At 34.6% G+C, this 16,990-nt stretch overlaps 1 protein-coding gene across 3 annotated transcripts in view; it reads right to left on the reverse strand.

Annotated features, from left to right (window-relative positions):
* Window positions 1-327: 327 nt before the first annotated feature.
* Window positions 328-16,990, reverse strand: part of LOC143150636 (uncharacterized) — a 45,533-nt gene continuing 28,870 nt past the window's right edge. For 2 of the 3 annotated variants that reach the window (XM_076319080.1, XM_076319081.1), the window contains exons 27-28: window positions 2,173-11,515; window positions 328-1,132 (exon numbers count right to left, since the gene is read on the reverse strand). In XM_076319080.1, coding sequence (XP_076175195.1) covers window positions 2,187-11,515 — 9,329 coding nt within the window. In that variant the 3' untranslated portion in view covers window positions 328-1,132; window positions 2,173-2,186. The other variant, XM_076319082.1, reaches the window with a different exon arrangement.

Here is a 16,990-nt window from a genome sequence, read left to right on the forward strand (position 1 = left end):
ACTTCTATATGAGAGGTAAATATGTATAGAATTCCATGAGAAAAAAGAACATTTTTTAATACTGCTTAGATTCATATCTATGAAAACCTATATTCATCGCATACTACTTTGTGGATATCAAACAACTTTTGTGAAAAGCAACTGTTCACATTTTTCATTATAAAAAAGATGTATGAATGCAGTTACTGACTTACTAGAATTGAAGAAATATTGATCTATTACTTAAAAGAAATGGATTCATATTATTGGATTTTATATAGATTTATATTTTGAACGATAAAAAACAAATAAATTTCCCAAATAAATATAACAAAACATCATTAAAATTTTGTTATAACATACAGCGCATATAATTGATAATATACATTGAATTTACCATTAGCAAAGTCAAAGCAATATTTTGTATCGATTTAAATTTCGCATACAAAAATTGTCTAGAATGTTTATATCCATCTTATATCAAGAACGGAAACGTACGCTCTTGACAATTTCCTCTTAAAATCTTAAATATTACAATTTATGTATAAAATTTTCTATTCAACTAATATAAATTTGTTATTTCATAAATACAATTAAAATTAACGCGCGTCGAAGCTTATAAACGTTCCTCAAAATCAGTATGCAATGTAAAGTGTTCAGAAGTTCTTAAAAAAGTGTAGTCGTAGAGATACGTTAAAATTGAGAAATTTACAACACATGTCACTTTTATATAATACTATTATTATACAAATTGAACACGTGAATAACATTCAAATTACAATTTTATAAGTGCAACTTAGTTATTACAAACAATCGAGAACAATTAAGCAAGATATCAGCGATTACCTAATTAACTAATTAAGAATAATGACAAATATGTTGGTTTAGATATAATATAAAACAATGAAACGCCATTCATATTTCTATCTCATTTCAGTAACAACCTTACAGTTTTAAGATCATAACTAGCTTACTTAAGCATAATAAAGAGAACGTTCTTAGAATATATCGCAGAAAACAAAGACAAATGCATTAATACCTTATAAAAATTTTGTATGTTATGTCGTACACATAAAGCATTTGAAGTGGTTCGATAATACATTATTGTGGACTTAACCAATGTTATGACAAATTAACCGTGATGGTCCACTATCTGCAATGAAATAATAAGTATTAATATTTAATGAAAACATTGTACCTAATTTTTATCTCAAGAGAAAAATAAACTTTATCTTTCACATTTGCGTTAAAATTGTGTTTGAGATAAAACAATATTTAAAAATTTTATTAAACGTAGTACATATCATAAAAAAGTTTGCCAAAGGTACAAGATTATTGTACTCCTTTCAAATGTCGAAAGTAGGAGTCGATAAAATTTGGAAAAGATTTTGGAATTTGAAAATGTGTGTGATAAATAAGTGTGTATAAGCCTTCAGACGGCCAAAACCATTTAATAATGTTCCTCGTGATTCAAAAAAGAAACTAAGATGCTTCTATATTGCATTGCTGCAGTCTTGATACATGAGTAATTTGCATTGTCTTTCGCTACTGTGCATTTTGGCGACATCTTAAGAGACTACGAGTCCCGATTCTTTCAATTGTCATGAACGTTGAAATAACAATAGAAAAAAAAACCATCGAGACCCACGGTTTAGGAAGACATCGTCAAAACGCACGGTAGCAAAATACAATATACTTTCGATACTAGTTCAAGTAGATCGCTAGATTTGTCCCATCAACTATACTACAAATGCACGAAAATGGCCAACAAAGAAACGACTTTTACCCAAGCACGTAGTGCGCAAAATATTTATGTAGATGCACAAGAAACTATTCGTCATCGACTACTGCATGTTGTGGAACGCAGGAATAAATAAATATCTATGTTGCCAAATGGGCAATCAGTAACCGATACATCAAGATTTTACTTTATGTTGTATCAGTTTTTTTTTTTGAACAAGAGAAATAATTTGAAAATTATTCTTGTAATCTCAAAATCAACTTCAACCCTGAAGTAGCCTCGCGGGGGTCTAATAGACGCCTAGATTATGTGCTGCTGTCTCTGAAGTAGATTGGTTATGCTTTAAGCAGATCAACAAAAATTCGTTTTTCTTTCTCGGAGAAAAAGAATCTTTTCCTATCCGCGAGTAGTAGATTTCACCAGACGCTTTACATAATTCATACAATACGTACCTACGAAAATATTCCTATGTACCGGTACTTGGTGCCGTCCTCATTGTATCATTTCTAACATCAGTTTCCGTTGTTTCTAACCTTTGTTCTAAAGAATTATCCGATGGTGCACCATCCGATTGATCATTTTCACTAGTTCTTTCGTGTCCATCAACGTTCTGTTGTTCGAGCAAAGGCATATCAAGAGAATCCGAGGAAATGCGTCTAAAGCTGCTGGCGTGTCCAACCATGTCCGATTGTGCCTCTTTTCCATCTCGTACATTATTCAATGAATCGGAACTTAACGAAGGGAAATCTAGGGTTGTCTTCATTTCCAACGAATCGGAACTACGACACAACGGATGATGCTTCACATCCGTATTATCTTCCAATTCGAGAGAATCCGTACTTGTTTCCATAATGTTACTCTCCTTTTGAAGATTTATATCCTTTGTTTCTTCTTGTTTCGAAGCAGACTGCGCAGGCGCTTGAACTCCCGGTTTCTCAACGTCCATGATTTCAATCTGCGAGATATCCTCCGTCGTGTCGTCCTGCCGGTCAAATTTTTCTACGTTCGATTGAGCTATACGTATAATTTCGTCGATTTCTTTGATTCTTTTCTCATAGTCATCCGATCCCGATGTACTTGGATTGAACGAAGCCACCACAGTTGTCTCGACCCTTGTACGCGACAAGCTCTCCAATTTGTATTTATTTTCGGGGCTCTCGTGCTCCAGTAAGTCTTCTTCCTCTCTGGCACGCAGTTCGATCAAGTGTGCCTCCCTGCAGGCTTTCTCGAGCCCTTCGAAGTCTTTTAACGAAGACAATGAAACGTCGTCACCGTGGCCGGATCGGCTAGCCGCGTACCTTTTTGGAAGACTGCCATTGTTAATGGAATCGTGGGAACCGCATTGCAGTTTCTTTGAATTCTCAGCGGCTACGGCACTCTCCAAGTTTTCGAATTCTTGCAACGAGCTCAATGACACGTTATCGTGATCGGATGGCTTAACGAAATACTTTTTACTCGCTAAAATATCGTAATCGGGAGTACTTCCTAAACTGCCGCGCATACTACCCACACTCCCTATCGATTCCTTGTGACTACCTAAACTGCCAAATCTACTACTACCAGCTTCAAAGTCGGTGATTTCCTCCTCCTTGATATCCTCCAGAGGTCCACGATCGTACTCAATGTCATAGACCCGCGCATCCGCGTGAAATTGCATTTCTATCCACTTCTTACCCCCTTCGTACTGCTCTTCGTCCGAATACGATTGCGAGTACTGGTCATCGTTTGACGCTTGAGGCGGACTCTCTTGCGATTCGAAATCAAACAATTCATTGTTTTTGGATGGTTGACTGGACAATGCTTGGAATTCGGTTTTGCTTTCGGTTATAAGATTTTCGAGATCACGATCGTAATTTTTACTGCTCACCTGCGGTATGGAACTGATACGTATACTCTGACCTTCCGAATCGAATTCTTCGACTTCTCGAGCAACTTCTTCGACGACTATAAAATCATCGATGATATCAGGTTTGTCAACTATTACAAAGGAATCGCTGTCCGGTGAATGACGACTCCGTGTTTCTTGTTCGATCACTGTACTTACGGACACACCCGATGTCGAAGACGTGGACATACTCCCTTGTTGTATCATCGACGATGTCGACGTTTGCACAGATATTTCGAAGCTTTCGTTCAAGGGTCCAGTCGCGATGTACTTCTGTTCTAGAAATGCGGGTTCTATCGTATGCGTATCTAAAGCGGTCTCAGCATCTTTCTCGATTGCTTCCAGTTCGGAAGCTTTACTTTCAACCTCTGTAAGGGGCTTATCAATGTCCGTCGCAGTTTGAATCGAAATAACTTGGGTACAAACACTCTGTACACCATCCTCGGAGACCCGCGATGTCATTATATCTACAGATTGAAGGGTGCCGGATGTCGGCGTAACGGTGGACGTAGCAAAATCTATCCCCTTGGCATCCTTTGGGGTTGATTCTTCGATGTATTCGACCCCGAGAGTAGCGTCGCTATCTTCGAGTTGTGGGAAAATCATTTCGGACGATCGTTTCATACGATAGGGTACATGACTGTCGATTTTATCCATTAATTCATCGATCGGTATTTCACTACCGGATGAATCTGACTGCTCGGTAGGTTCCTCTTCGAAAGAACCCTTGAAATCCTCCTCCGGTTCTTCTTTTTCTACATCCGCTTCGGAGGCTACCAACGTTTCCGACAATTCACTGGTACTGTCGATGCTCCCAAGATGACCCGAACTCAACGAAGTTAACGATTTCATGGATTCCCGCGAGCTCATCGTGGTAGCTGCGGTGTGATACTCTTGAGATGTTTGTTTCGAAGACGAGGAGTGTTCAAACGACATCATCGCCGTTTCATATTCCGAAGCTGTCGTCGAAAGTACGCCACCGGATTGCAAAGCTTCTATGTCGGAGGAGCTAGGTCTACTACCGCTGCCGATCTCGTAATCGCAAGATTGATAATTGCTACTGTCGCCGGAACTGGAACCGACATCTGCTTCGCTCTCGGAGGTAACCCTCTTAGAAGCTCTGCCAGGTTTGTGGCGTCTTCGGAGCACCGGACACGGTAAAACCAAAGACGAGCTCTCGTCTTTATTGTCTACATCGGATCCCGATCTACTAATTGGAACAGGACTAGGACGTTCTTCTTCGTCATCTTCGTGGACGGTTATTGCAGTCTCTACGTCAGACTTTTCGGTTTTGATCACAGGTGGTTCTCCTTTTGTTGTATGGGTCGGTTCTTCGATACTACTCGAAGCGGACTCTTCTACGGTCGTTTTACTTTCCGTGGTGTCCTCCGACACCGATTGAACTATTTCAAACGGTTCTGATTTAACGACAGGAGAATCGCCCTTGGTTGTTTCTGCATCTTGTTCATGGGACGATGATTCGTATAAAAATGGTAAATCGTTCGGAATGGATTCGGGTTGTAACTTGAATTGGAACTCTGAAGGAGAATCTTTTATTTGAATCACAGTTTCACTATTTTCACTTAATTCTTCTATTAAGTCTTGTTTCGCTGCCTCCAATGATTCTTGCACCTCGGCAATTTTCTTTTTAACTACCTGATCTAAAACTGTTATGGCGTACTGTGCACTTAAATCAACGCTAGGCAAATCGTCTTCTTTTTTTGTTTTCAAGGCACAAGTATCTGAAGGAACTGTTACGGATTTACCAGCCGTATCGGGTTTTTCTGTAGCTTTTACTATATGCCTTTTGTATTCTATATACGCGTCGCTCAATGGTTTCACATCCGATAAATAAACCTCCGACCATTCTTTCAACACATCATCCATGTGTGATATTTTATCAGATTCCATTATCTCTTGCACCACTTCTTTCGCAGATTTTCCTCCTTTTATAGCCGATCTCACCTTCTCTAATTTGAGTTTGATTTCTGATCTCAAAACCGCTTCGACCATTTTCTGTTCATCTTCGCTCTCTTTGAGACTTTCATCGTGCGAAGGGACGTCGCTTTTAATCATCTCTTCGCTCGTTTGTTCGGAAGATTTCTCAGCATCAACTTCTGTACTTGCAATTACATCAGTCTGTTCCTCGGTAATTTGTTCTTCCACCTGAACAGGTTCCTCTTTGCGTTTCTCCGATTCGACGGTTTGCTCATCGGGTATTTTGAATTGAATACTTTCTACGTACTCTTTAATGGGCGTTTTCGCGTCATACTCGCGTTGTAACGTGTCCACTAATTCCTGACAGCTAACATCTAATTTATTTTCTACCAATTCGCTTTCAAAGTCCTGCTCGCTAATTGGAATTACGGTGAATTTGCTACCTTTGCCGGCCGATGTGATCTCCCGTCCGTCGTCGGTGCACGTTTCCTTGATCGATTCTATCATACTGACGTCCTCCGATGATTTTGTACACGATTCCTGATCGTAATCCGTGGATCCATCGTGGGAAGATAAACCTTCCTTTTTCTGCATCGATTCGTACGCTTCCAATTCTTGATTAAAAATCTGAGACGGTTGCAACACTTCCGATATTTCGATCTTCTCCTCGCCGATCATCCAATCCACAGATTTAATCTCAAGACCTTGCACCTTTGATTTCGGAGATACTACCGGAGAACTTTCGAATTCAAAACTGTCCGTTCTTTGTGTACTTACAAGTTCATGGTCCTTCTGGGATGGTACAGACGATACATGCTCTTGTATTAAAGAAGAATCTACATTCGTATCTTCCGATACAGTACTAGGACTGATAGTTATATCTCGTTCCTGGACTATTCTTTCGAACGAATCCGTGTCCGCGCTTTCGTGTAAAGATGGAATTCCTCTACTAGTTTGCTCGGATATTTTGTGTTCGTCCATTTCCAAAGAAGGCACATCTACAGAATCTTGTCTGGATTGGCTCTCTGCACCAGGCTCAAGAACTTCCAACACCCTAACGTCTGAAATTTCGGATACAATTTTGTCCCGAGGGAAACTTTCCTCGCTATGGAAATCTCGTTGCAATTCCATCTGACCGTATTTATCTGACTGTTGTTTCTCAAATTGCGGACTCACAGTCGATTTTAAGATGTCTTCCAGTTCGTTTGTGTCGACATCGATAGTTTCTTCGAAATCAATTTGTTCCGATATGCTACTAGGACTCAGAGTGATATTTCTGTCTTGCAATTTAACTTGCGAAGACGACAAAGGAAAACTTTCTTCTTTCTCGTGCGGCGATGATTCTTCGTCTTTAGTTATATCCTCGCTAACGCTTATACTGTCTCTGGTGGATCCTTTTTCGTATAATTCTTCTTGCATTGCTATTTTTGATCGTTGTTGCTCGGTTAAAATTTGATCCGTTTGTTTATCCACGGATTTCTTCATTATACTTTCGAATTTACGCGTTAAATCGTCGGCCAATTTTTCGTGATCGGTTTCGATTCCGTCCCTCGCGATCTTTTCAGAATAGCCCTTACTAAGTAATTCAGCTTTTAAATCTGTAGTTGATTTTGCTTCAATTTCATTTTCGATGGATTTAATCAAACTTTCTGCTATTGTACGTGCCTCAAGTTCCTTCAATTTTTGCCGTTGCCTTTCCTCTAAACTTTCGATTGGCGGAATTTGCTCAACAATTTGTTCAGTTTGTGCATCTTCCTTTAACGAGACCTTTGCTTTTATAATTTTCTCAGACGGTACAAATTGAGTAACATCGAAACTTTCCTTAGTTTCTTTATGTGATTCTCCACGGACTATTTTTTCAATGTTATCGAAATCTGCAACGGGTTTAAATACTCCCTCTTCTGAAGTCTTCTCTTCTATTATCTGTATACCATCTTTATCGCTGGTTTCCTCGGAAACATCCTTCTTGATTCGTATGGCAACTTCCGCATCGCTTTCTCTCAACATACTGCTACCTGCCTCACGAGTCATAGTTCCAGTTTCATCCGATAACTTTTTAAACGTTTCCTCCTTTTTTGTTTCAGCTCTCGATTCGGACGCAGTTGCATCTATTACCTCTTGCGTGTCTGTCAAATTCATCGACATCTTTTGAATTGCGGTTTTGTCTAATTCCTCGCGTTTCGATTTTTTCTGCTCCATTGTTTCAGTTGGCGATTCTTTCTTCATCTGCGATTCCGAAGACTTCTTCTTTTCTACGCGTTCTTTTTCCTCCAGAGTGATTATCTTATCCGTACCGCTGCAAACTTCGGAAGAAATTACTTCTTTCTTCTCCAAAACGCTAGAACTTTTGTGATCGACCGTAGAAGTAACCGTCGCAAAATCTTTCTTCATGTTATCCATGTCTTCGAACATTTTGAACGCATCTTGAGGATCTGTGAAAGTTTTCGAAAACGTTTGCGTTTCACTTTTTGTGGTCAAACGTTCCTCCAACTTCGATGTTACTTCTTCGCTCAGTTTCTTCTCCGTTATCGTGTACGTTTCACTTTCTTTCTTTATATGCGTATCCTTTTGTCCCGGTTTTTCCGATGTTGCTTTAACATCTACTACACGCTTTGGAATTCGAGACTCAAATTCCTTCTTTTTACCTGTCGGTGAAATTGAATCTAATAATTCAGAACTCAAGTCCTTCAAATTTTCTGGTTTGCTCGGAGATTGTTTCAACTCTAGAGAAGTTTTAAGTTTAATTTCTTTTTGAACTTTATCTTTCTCTACCTTTGCAGTTGAAATCGGAATACGAGATTCCTTCTTAATATGTTTCGTATCAATATCTGTTACTGGCTCTTCTTTAACAAATGTTTCTGCATCTTCCCTTTTTAATTCTGTTGTTCCCACCATTTCTTTCGTAATCGTTTCTTGAACAAGAGGTAATTTCTTCAACATTTCAAGACTTCTTCCCTGTTCAACTGGTTCCAGTTCCATTTTCCTTTTTCCTTCGAGAAACTTTTGTATTTCGCTGTCAACGCCTACCGAAGTAATTGTTTCAGGTTTAACGGTGTCGAGCGATTGTATTTCAAACAACTCTTTGGAAGTCATTGTTTCGAGTATATTTGTATCTCTAGGAATCCCAGACAATGCTCCAACACTACCAGCTGCTCCTCCTATTTGGACAGATTTTAATACTTGTTCCTGAACCAATGTACCGTCTTTCTGTACCTTATAAATTATAGTAGTCTCTTCTGTTATAATTCGCCTTCCACTAGATATTTCTTTAATACTATCCTGCTTCTCGATTTTTAATCCTCCAGGTCTTTCTTTTTGTATACTTACATCTGTAATAGACTGTATCACTTCTTTGTGTTTTGTCTTTATGTCACTGGGAATTTCCACTTTTGCACTTACTCCTGCAAGAGAATCGCGTACCGATTTCACATCTTCTACAGTATCCCGTTGTACACTTACATCTGTACAAGATTCTTCTAAATCTTTTTGTTTCTCTTCCTTCTCCTTTGATAATACTTGTTCTACCCTTACTTCTGATACAATATCTTGCACTTCTCCCTCCTTTTCTTTTGTAACTTTTACAGTTTCACGTTGTGCACTTACATCCCTAAGAGATTTTGGCACTTCTATTTCTCCTTTATCCTTTACCAATACTGTTTCTACTTTTCTTTCTGTAACAGAGTCTTTCTCTCCTTCTTGCTTTTCCTTTGCATCTTTTATCACTGTTTGTTCAACTTTTATTTCTGTAACGGATTCTTTCACTTCAATCTCTTTTTCCTTTTTATCTTTTACCACCTCTTGTTCCACTTTTGCTTCTGTAACAGATTCTTTCACTTCTTTCTGCTTATCCTTTGTATCTTTTACTATTTCTTGTTCTACTTTTGTTTCTGTAATAGATTCTTTTATTTCTTCCTGCTTCCCCTTTGCATCCTTCACTACTTCTTGTTCTAATTTTGTTTCTGAAATAGATTCTTTTACTTCTTCCTGCTTTTCCTTTGCATCTTTTATCACTACTTGATCTACTTTTATTTCTGTAACAGATTCTTTCACTTCTTCCTCTTTTTCCTTTCCATCTTTTACCACTTCTTGTTTTACTTTTTTTTCTATAATAGATTCTTTCACTTCTTCCTGCTTATCCTTTGCATCCTTTACCATTTCTTGTTCTACCTTTGTTTCTGTAATAGATTCTTTTACTTCTTTCTCTTTTCCCTTTGCATCTTTCATCACTTCTTGTTCTACTCTTATTTCTGTAACAGATTCCTTCACTTCTTTCTGTTTTTCCTTTGCTTCTTTTACTATTTCTTGTTCTACTTTTACTTCTGTAATAGATTTTTCCACTTCTTTTTCTTTTTCCTTTGCATCTTTTACTATTTCTTTTTCTACTTTTACTTCTGTAATAGATTCTTTCACTTCTTTCTCTTTTTCCTGTGCATCTTTTACTATTTCTTTTTCTACTTTTACTTCTGTAATAGATTCTTTCACTTCTTTCTCTTTTTCTTTTGCATCTTTTACTATTTCTTTTTCTACTTTTACTTCTGTAATAGATTCTTTCACTTCTTTCTCTTTTTCCTGTGCATCTTTTACTATTTCTTTTTCTACTTTTACTTCTGTAATAGATTCTTTCACTTCTTTCCCTTTTTCCTTCGCATCTTTCATCAATTCGTGAACTACTTTTATTTCTGTAACAGATTTCTTCACTTCTTCCTGTTTTTCCTTTACATCTTTCATCAATGCTTTATCTACATTTATTTCTGTAATTGACTTTTTAACATCTTCCAGTTTTTCCTCTACATACTCTGTGCTTTCTTGTTTAACGCTCATGTCTGTAGGTATTGTTTGAATTTCTAATTGTGTTTTCTCTCTATCTATTTTTTGTATTTCTTCACTATGTACTAGATGTATTTCACTACTAATACTTGTAATATCTTTATGCCGCTTTTGAATAGTATCTATGACCTTAGGTTGTTGTTTCGTAACATCTTCCACTTTTGATTCAACTAGTTGATCTTTTATCGATACAGGACTTTCTTGATCAACTTTCATACTTTCCACATGTAATTTTTCTACTTGTTTAATCCTTTCTAATGGCATTTCTGCAGTATGTATAGATGCTTGCTCTTTGTATTCTATTGTTTGTTCTGCGTGTTTTTGTAGCTTTCGTATTTCATCTTTCTTCTTTGTCGCAATTTCTTCAAGTGCAGATTGCACGTATGTTGAATGATCTACTTTTTCAATGTCTTCTTTCAATTTTTCAGGCTTGTCAGTTTTTTCCGACACAATGTCTTCAGGACCAACATGTGTCAACAATTCATCCCTTGATATCGTATGATCTTTATCTTCTTTGTTCGATAATTGTTTGCAAACACCTTTCTTCACTTCTTCTCTACGATCACCTTTCTGATCTTTCATTTCCAAACTAATTTCTTTTCTCTTGTCACCTTTCTTCACTTCTTTCAACTCACTTATATACCTTTCATCCTCGTCCACTTTCTCTTTGTCTCTTGACTTAGTTTTCTCTAACTTTTCTTTCTCGGATTTCACGGAAATTTGTAATTTAGGTACAACTTTTGTTATTTCCTTTTGTATTTGTTCCTCAAAGTAATGAGCCTTCTCTGCTACCGAGCACTCAGAAATATCAGGTACATTCAGATCCTCCATCGTTCCAGATTTTTCAATTTCAGATGTTATCTCTGTATCCTCTGTGGCGACATTTTGCATATATTGACTGTCACTTTCATTCAACGTTAATTCTGATGTTCTTGACACGTCAGATTCTGATCGCTGATAACTTTCTCGTTTCTTTGATATATCCTCCCAGAATTTCCTCTTCTCTTTATACGTCTGCCTCTCAATCTCAATAGTGGATGACAAATCTTGCTCATCTCCGACTACTTTACTGGGGTAACTAGCATCTACAGATTCTAGGGGACAAGCCACTTTTTGCGCAAGGGATTCATGAATAGTAACAGCATCTAGAACAACCAAGAATTATGCTCACATTACTTTTTATTAGACGAGTACATATAATGCATAAACATGCATTGCATATATTTACAATCATATTTATAATTTGATAGAATTATGCGATCAAACTTCTATGATAAACATGTGTAAATACATTTCTATTTTTCTTTTTTTTCGTAATTTTTCATCAAATTTGTCATCAACATAACACTATTTGTAAACTCTATTACGGTGCATATAACAATTTGTCCCTAGAAGGAATATAATTTCACAACATTTAATTATCAATATATCAACCACTTTTGTAACGGGTAACATGCACACGACGTGTATAACCGAAATATGTATAATTCTAAATTCCTTTAGAGACTATGAAGATTGCTCTTTCTTTATTAATATCCTTAGCTACTAGTATCCTTCGAGATTTAAAATTAATATCCCATACGGTTGTCTATGATAATGTCGAGGACGGCAGTTCTGTCTGCAAGTATAAGTACAGAAAATTGTGTTAATATTTGTTCATCAACAAATCCTTGCTACAGATAAGTACGTAATCTGTATCCTTAAATTATTTCAACATCCACAGATTTCTCGAAGTTAAGATAATCTCAGTTTATCAAATCCATTAAAATCATATATCTACACTTCGCATCTACTGCCAAGGAATAGTTTTACGTAGATTATTCTATTGTTTAATTCTTTGAACTTCAAACATAAATAGTAAAAACTTCATCCAAAGCATGGTGCAAAAAGGAAAGTAAAGAGACTCATAGAAAATTAATTTGTGTACATCGAATAAAAAGAAAAACAATTAAATGTACATACAAAATTAGTTAACAAATAAATCCGAATAAATAATTGCAAATCAATCGATGAATAGTTTCAATTAATTAATTTTTTGTTTTGATAGAAGAAAACTAAAATGATAGAAAGAGTCTTTCCTTTTTAAAAGGAATTATATATCATCTGATTCTATCGAGCAATTTAGTAAAGTTTAGTTAATCATTTATTAATACATACATTTGACCATGGGAGTAGATTGTCCTCTTTAAATGTAATAATCCTTGAAAACAATTGCAAGCAAAAATAATATCAGAATGAAAGGAACAGTAGAAAATTGGAAAATTGTATATTAAAACAATAAAATTGAAATGAAAACTTACATAAATGTGAAAAAATTATCAATATAATTTGGGAAGAGTATAAAAGTCCAAAGGAAAGTGAAATAAAATTAATCGTAAATACGCGATCTGTAATGAAACAAACACGTGGCGAATTACTGTGTTGAGACAAAATATGAAAGAGACAAAAATAAACAAAGCTAATACCTTTGTAATTAAATAAAATATATGACTAATAACACAAGCCTTTCGTTTTAATTTGTACCCCTAACCGACAATATCCTTTCTCAACTAATTATTCCATAATGTATTCTGATTTTTGAAATAAACACATAATGTTCTTTCGAAGTCTTTATAGTATGCGAGTATTAAAACATGGTTTTTAACAGTTAATATCGTTTCAACAATGAAAACGACAAGTACTGTTTTGAAGAACACTCCAACATTGAGGATAAACTCGAAATCTGAGCGAAGTATGAATGAAATCAAATTCTATTTAATTAAAGTTTTTTATTACTTGAATGAAAATTTGGAAATCAGGATCTGAAAAAAATGAAGTAATTTATTATCGTGCTACATTTTGTTATACAGTAGAATCACGATGAATACATCCTGAATAATTCAATGCCAACCACGTTGCATTGTCTTCAAAGGTAGAAGCGATTGTCATTTAGAAAGAAATGAAGTTAGAAGTCAAAGTCTTCCATTTAAGAAGAAAGCATTTCACCATATGAGAAATTCAAATATTTCAACATTTCTTTGAATCAAGAATAAAAACTTATTAAACAAATTTTAAATATCACACGAAGTATACATATTTCGAAAATCTTTACCTAATATTTTTATAAGACGAATGAAGAGAAGAATCGGTGTAATTTGAAGAAAGGTGTAATAGCACTTTGCAGCTACATGCATGCAAATAAATGCATAACAATAGAATCAGAATTAACCAATGTTAAATCCTATAGGAGTCATTCCATGCAAAATTGATCATTTTTTATACTTAATATAAGAACTTCCTATAAAATTAAATTATGGGAAATTGAAATCATGATTTCGTTAGTTTAAAGTTTGTTTAGAAACTTTTGCCTATTTCCACAAATGTAATCTTTTCTAAAAAGAATTTTACGTCTCTGACAGTATCGATCATACCAAGTTTGTCCTTTTTTTTATTTTGTTAATTCAATATGTTATCTTTGCAAAATAAAAATTATAAATAAATTCTTAAGTTGCAATCTTTGGATACGAGACACTTTTTTAACAAATACGAAAAAATATGTTCAGATTTTTCGTTACTTTCTCTATAAAACGAGATTATTTTCAGTCTGGTCACTTCGAAATTGACATTGCAACGAGTTATTGAACAAACAATAACTGTGATGCCATCTGTTTCAAAGTTTCAGAGAAATCCATCCATACGCCCGACGTCTTGCGTTTTATGATATTATTTGAACGAATTAAGATTTATAGCCGTTTTAATAATGTCATTTCTACCTCTAATTTATATCTCTTACTTAGCGTAATGTATGTTTTCAACTATGTATAATTAAAAAGTATTAAATAAGTCAACTGAACATTCTGAGTATTATATCACAGATAATATGACACAAATCTATAATTCATACTTCAGTTACTTATATGTACATAAAATAGAAAATTATTGCTATTGCACATATGTGATGTGGGTTTTTCATGAGACGTGGTAGTAAACAATAACTGTGTTTCTATCTAGTTATCCTATATAATTGACATGTTTCCAAATTAAAAGATCAGACTGTGTCAATGTGTTTTATGAACAAATATTACATGAAAATGTCATATAAACAAAAGTTTAAAACTATTTTATTTAACAGTTATAACAAAATTTAATTTTCTCTTTTAATTAACCGTTTGTGTTCCTCAAACGGTTGTTCAAGGTATTTATAATTGACATAAGCTGCCAAGCTATCTGCAGGAATATTATTAAATAAATTCTGAATTGCTAAAAATCAACTAATTTCATCATATTTAAAATTTTGTTATAATATTTGAATGAAATTGTAATAAACCTACATAAGTTTAAATAACATTTTCATTTTTTTACTCACAGAATATATTAAGACAATTTGTTTAATTTGGATCAGCTCGTATATAAGAAGGGACTAGAAGGGGAGGAGAAGATGGAGTGACCTTTTTTCCTTTTAAAGTAATGAATACATAAGATATATTTCCGCCTCAGTAATTGTCTTCATTTTAAAATTGGAATTCTCCAATTTATCTCTTAATAATAACTAATTGTTTAATGATAAATATGATCGTATGATATAATTGTGACAACTTTCTTTCCTGCCCTCAAAATATTTAAACGTAAAATTATTTCTGTATCGGTAATTTTTCGGTTAAATAATACCACATTCTCAAAGCCAGTAAAATACCAAAATAGGAAGAACACTCGAATCGAAATAATACCGAAATTGAAATTAATATATATAAATAATATAAATTTAACATTATGGACAGGTACAATTACAGTTAAAGGCAAAAGTATTCGTATACTAACAAGGAGTATCCGTGAAGTGTCCCTCCACTCCCTCCTCGATATTAATGAAACTTTATATGTAAATAGGTTTATACAGTGGTCAAAGATAAGAAATACGTATTATTCTAGAGGTGATGTCATCACTTAAACTTGAGTTACCGTTGCTAAAAAAAATATGTATACCTTATTTTTGGCCAATCTACAAACCTGCTAAAGTTTATCAAAATTGGGCAAGAAGTGGGGAGAGGATTCTTGATGAAGTTTTTTTGTAAGAACATGGAAATAAATATTCGTCTTCACTTTACAAATACTCTTGTCTCTCATTGTATGAATTCAATGTATACGAAGTTTATAAACCATGTCAATGGTTTTTGATCATGAATCACATTTAGAATATGACATCTTTTTCCAAATTGTAAAAAAAAAACAATTGCTGTTTATGAATATGTTTACCGATAAATGAATAAGAATATTGTAAACTAGGGTATATTCATACCTTCGTTTCTAGAAGGGTTAATCAGACGTAGCGAAAAAATGTAATTTTAATACCGGTATTTTATGTAACAATATAACATATACCGTATAACTTACAGCGCGATTTTACACTATCTTAGTAGAAATTCATATACTGGGTGAACTACAAATTTGATTACCTTGAATGTTGCCGATGTTAATAGAACGACTCAAATTTTATTTTTTGTCATGGATAAATTGTTTTTTTTTTTTTATATTTTCAAGCTCACCAAGGAAACTTATAGTTTTCCAAATGGGGCCCTGTAATTTTTGTTCGTTTATCTTTTAGCAAGCACAAATAAAGATACAATGGAAGAACATATATAGGAGAAATATTACAGTGTTACACACCTTCCAGTGTTTTTATGCACTGTTGGTATGTGACGTAATAACGTGTCCTATAAAAATATTTCAACATAGCTTTACGTAATTCTATCATAAGTTCTGTTGCAAGTATATTGAGTGATTGTGAAACAAACGACAAACATTATCATTCTTATTCGATCAGAGTACATTATCACAATTATTAACTCGAGAAAAATAATGGTACTACTCAAAATGATAACCTTTTGCAATCAGATTTTAATCCACTTACGAACGATTATAAATTTTTTGTCATGACAAAAGCAGTTTAAAATAACCATTACAAATAACACCACTATTTTTCTACTATTATTAACAACTACATAAATAAATTCTGATTAGTTCAGAATAATAATTTTAATAATTTGATAATTCTTTTTTCATAGAGAAGATCCCAAATCAGGTATCACTAAAACGATCAATATGAATCACATAACAACGCTGAAACTGCACAACGTTGTACTGTTTCCCGTCGATACGTTCTTCCAATAGATCTTTAGTTTTAATAATGAAAAAAGTATCACATTGTTTAAAAAGTGGTCAAGAAAAAATTTCTTTGTTCTGGAGAGTGAAATATTTCTTCATTGTACACCGTATCAACGATATCAATCCATACGAAAAGTCTTTTGAAAAATCGTCTCCATCAAATTATTTAAATAATCCCAACCCTATTCAACATATCGAAATGTTCTGAATTCCATCGATGCAGACGAGTACAAATAGATCCAGAAACCACTAAAGATAATTATGAGACAACTTCTTAAGCAATGCTGCATTTTATGATGTTTGCTAAATTCGTTTTTTTTTTCACTCATGAAAAAATAAATAGGGAAATTGTTATACGATTTCGTGAAAAAGAAACTGACAAAGACCTCAAAAACTCGATGAAAAAAGGTGGCTAACAAAAATTTACCAGAATTAAGCAATGGGTTCCCTCAAACCAAACTAAGACAAAGAATTTCACACGA

This window comes from Ptiloglossa arizonensis, chromosome 8 (assembly GCF_051014685.1).
Source record: "Ptiloglossa arizonensis isolate GNS036 chromosome 8, iyPtiAriz1_principal, whole genome shotgun sequence".
NCBI classification, from domain to species: domain Eukaryota; kingdom Metazoa; phylum Arthropoda; class Insecta; order Hymenoptera; family Colletidae; genus Ptiloglossa; species Ptiloglossa arizonensis.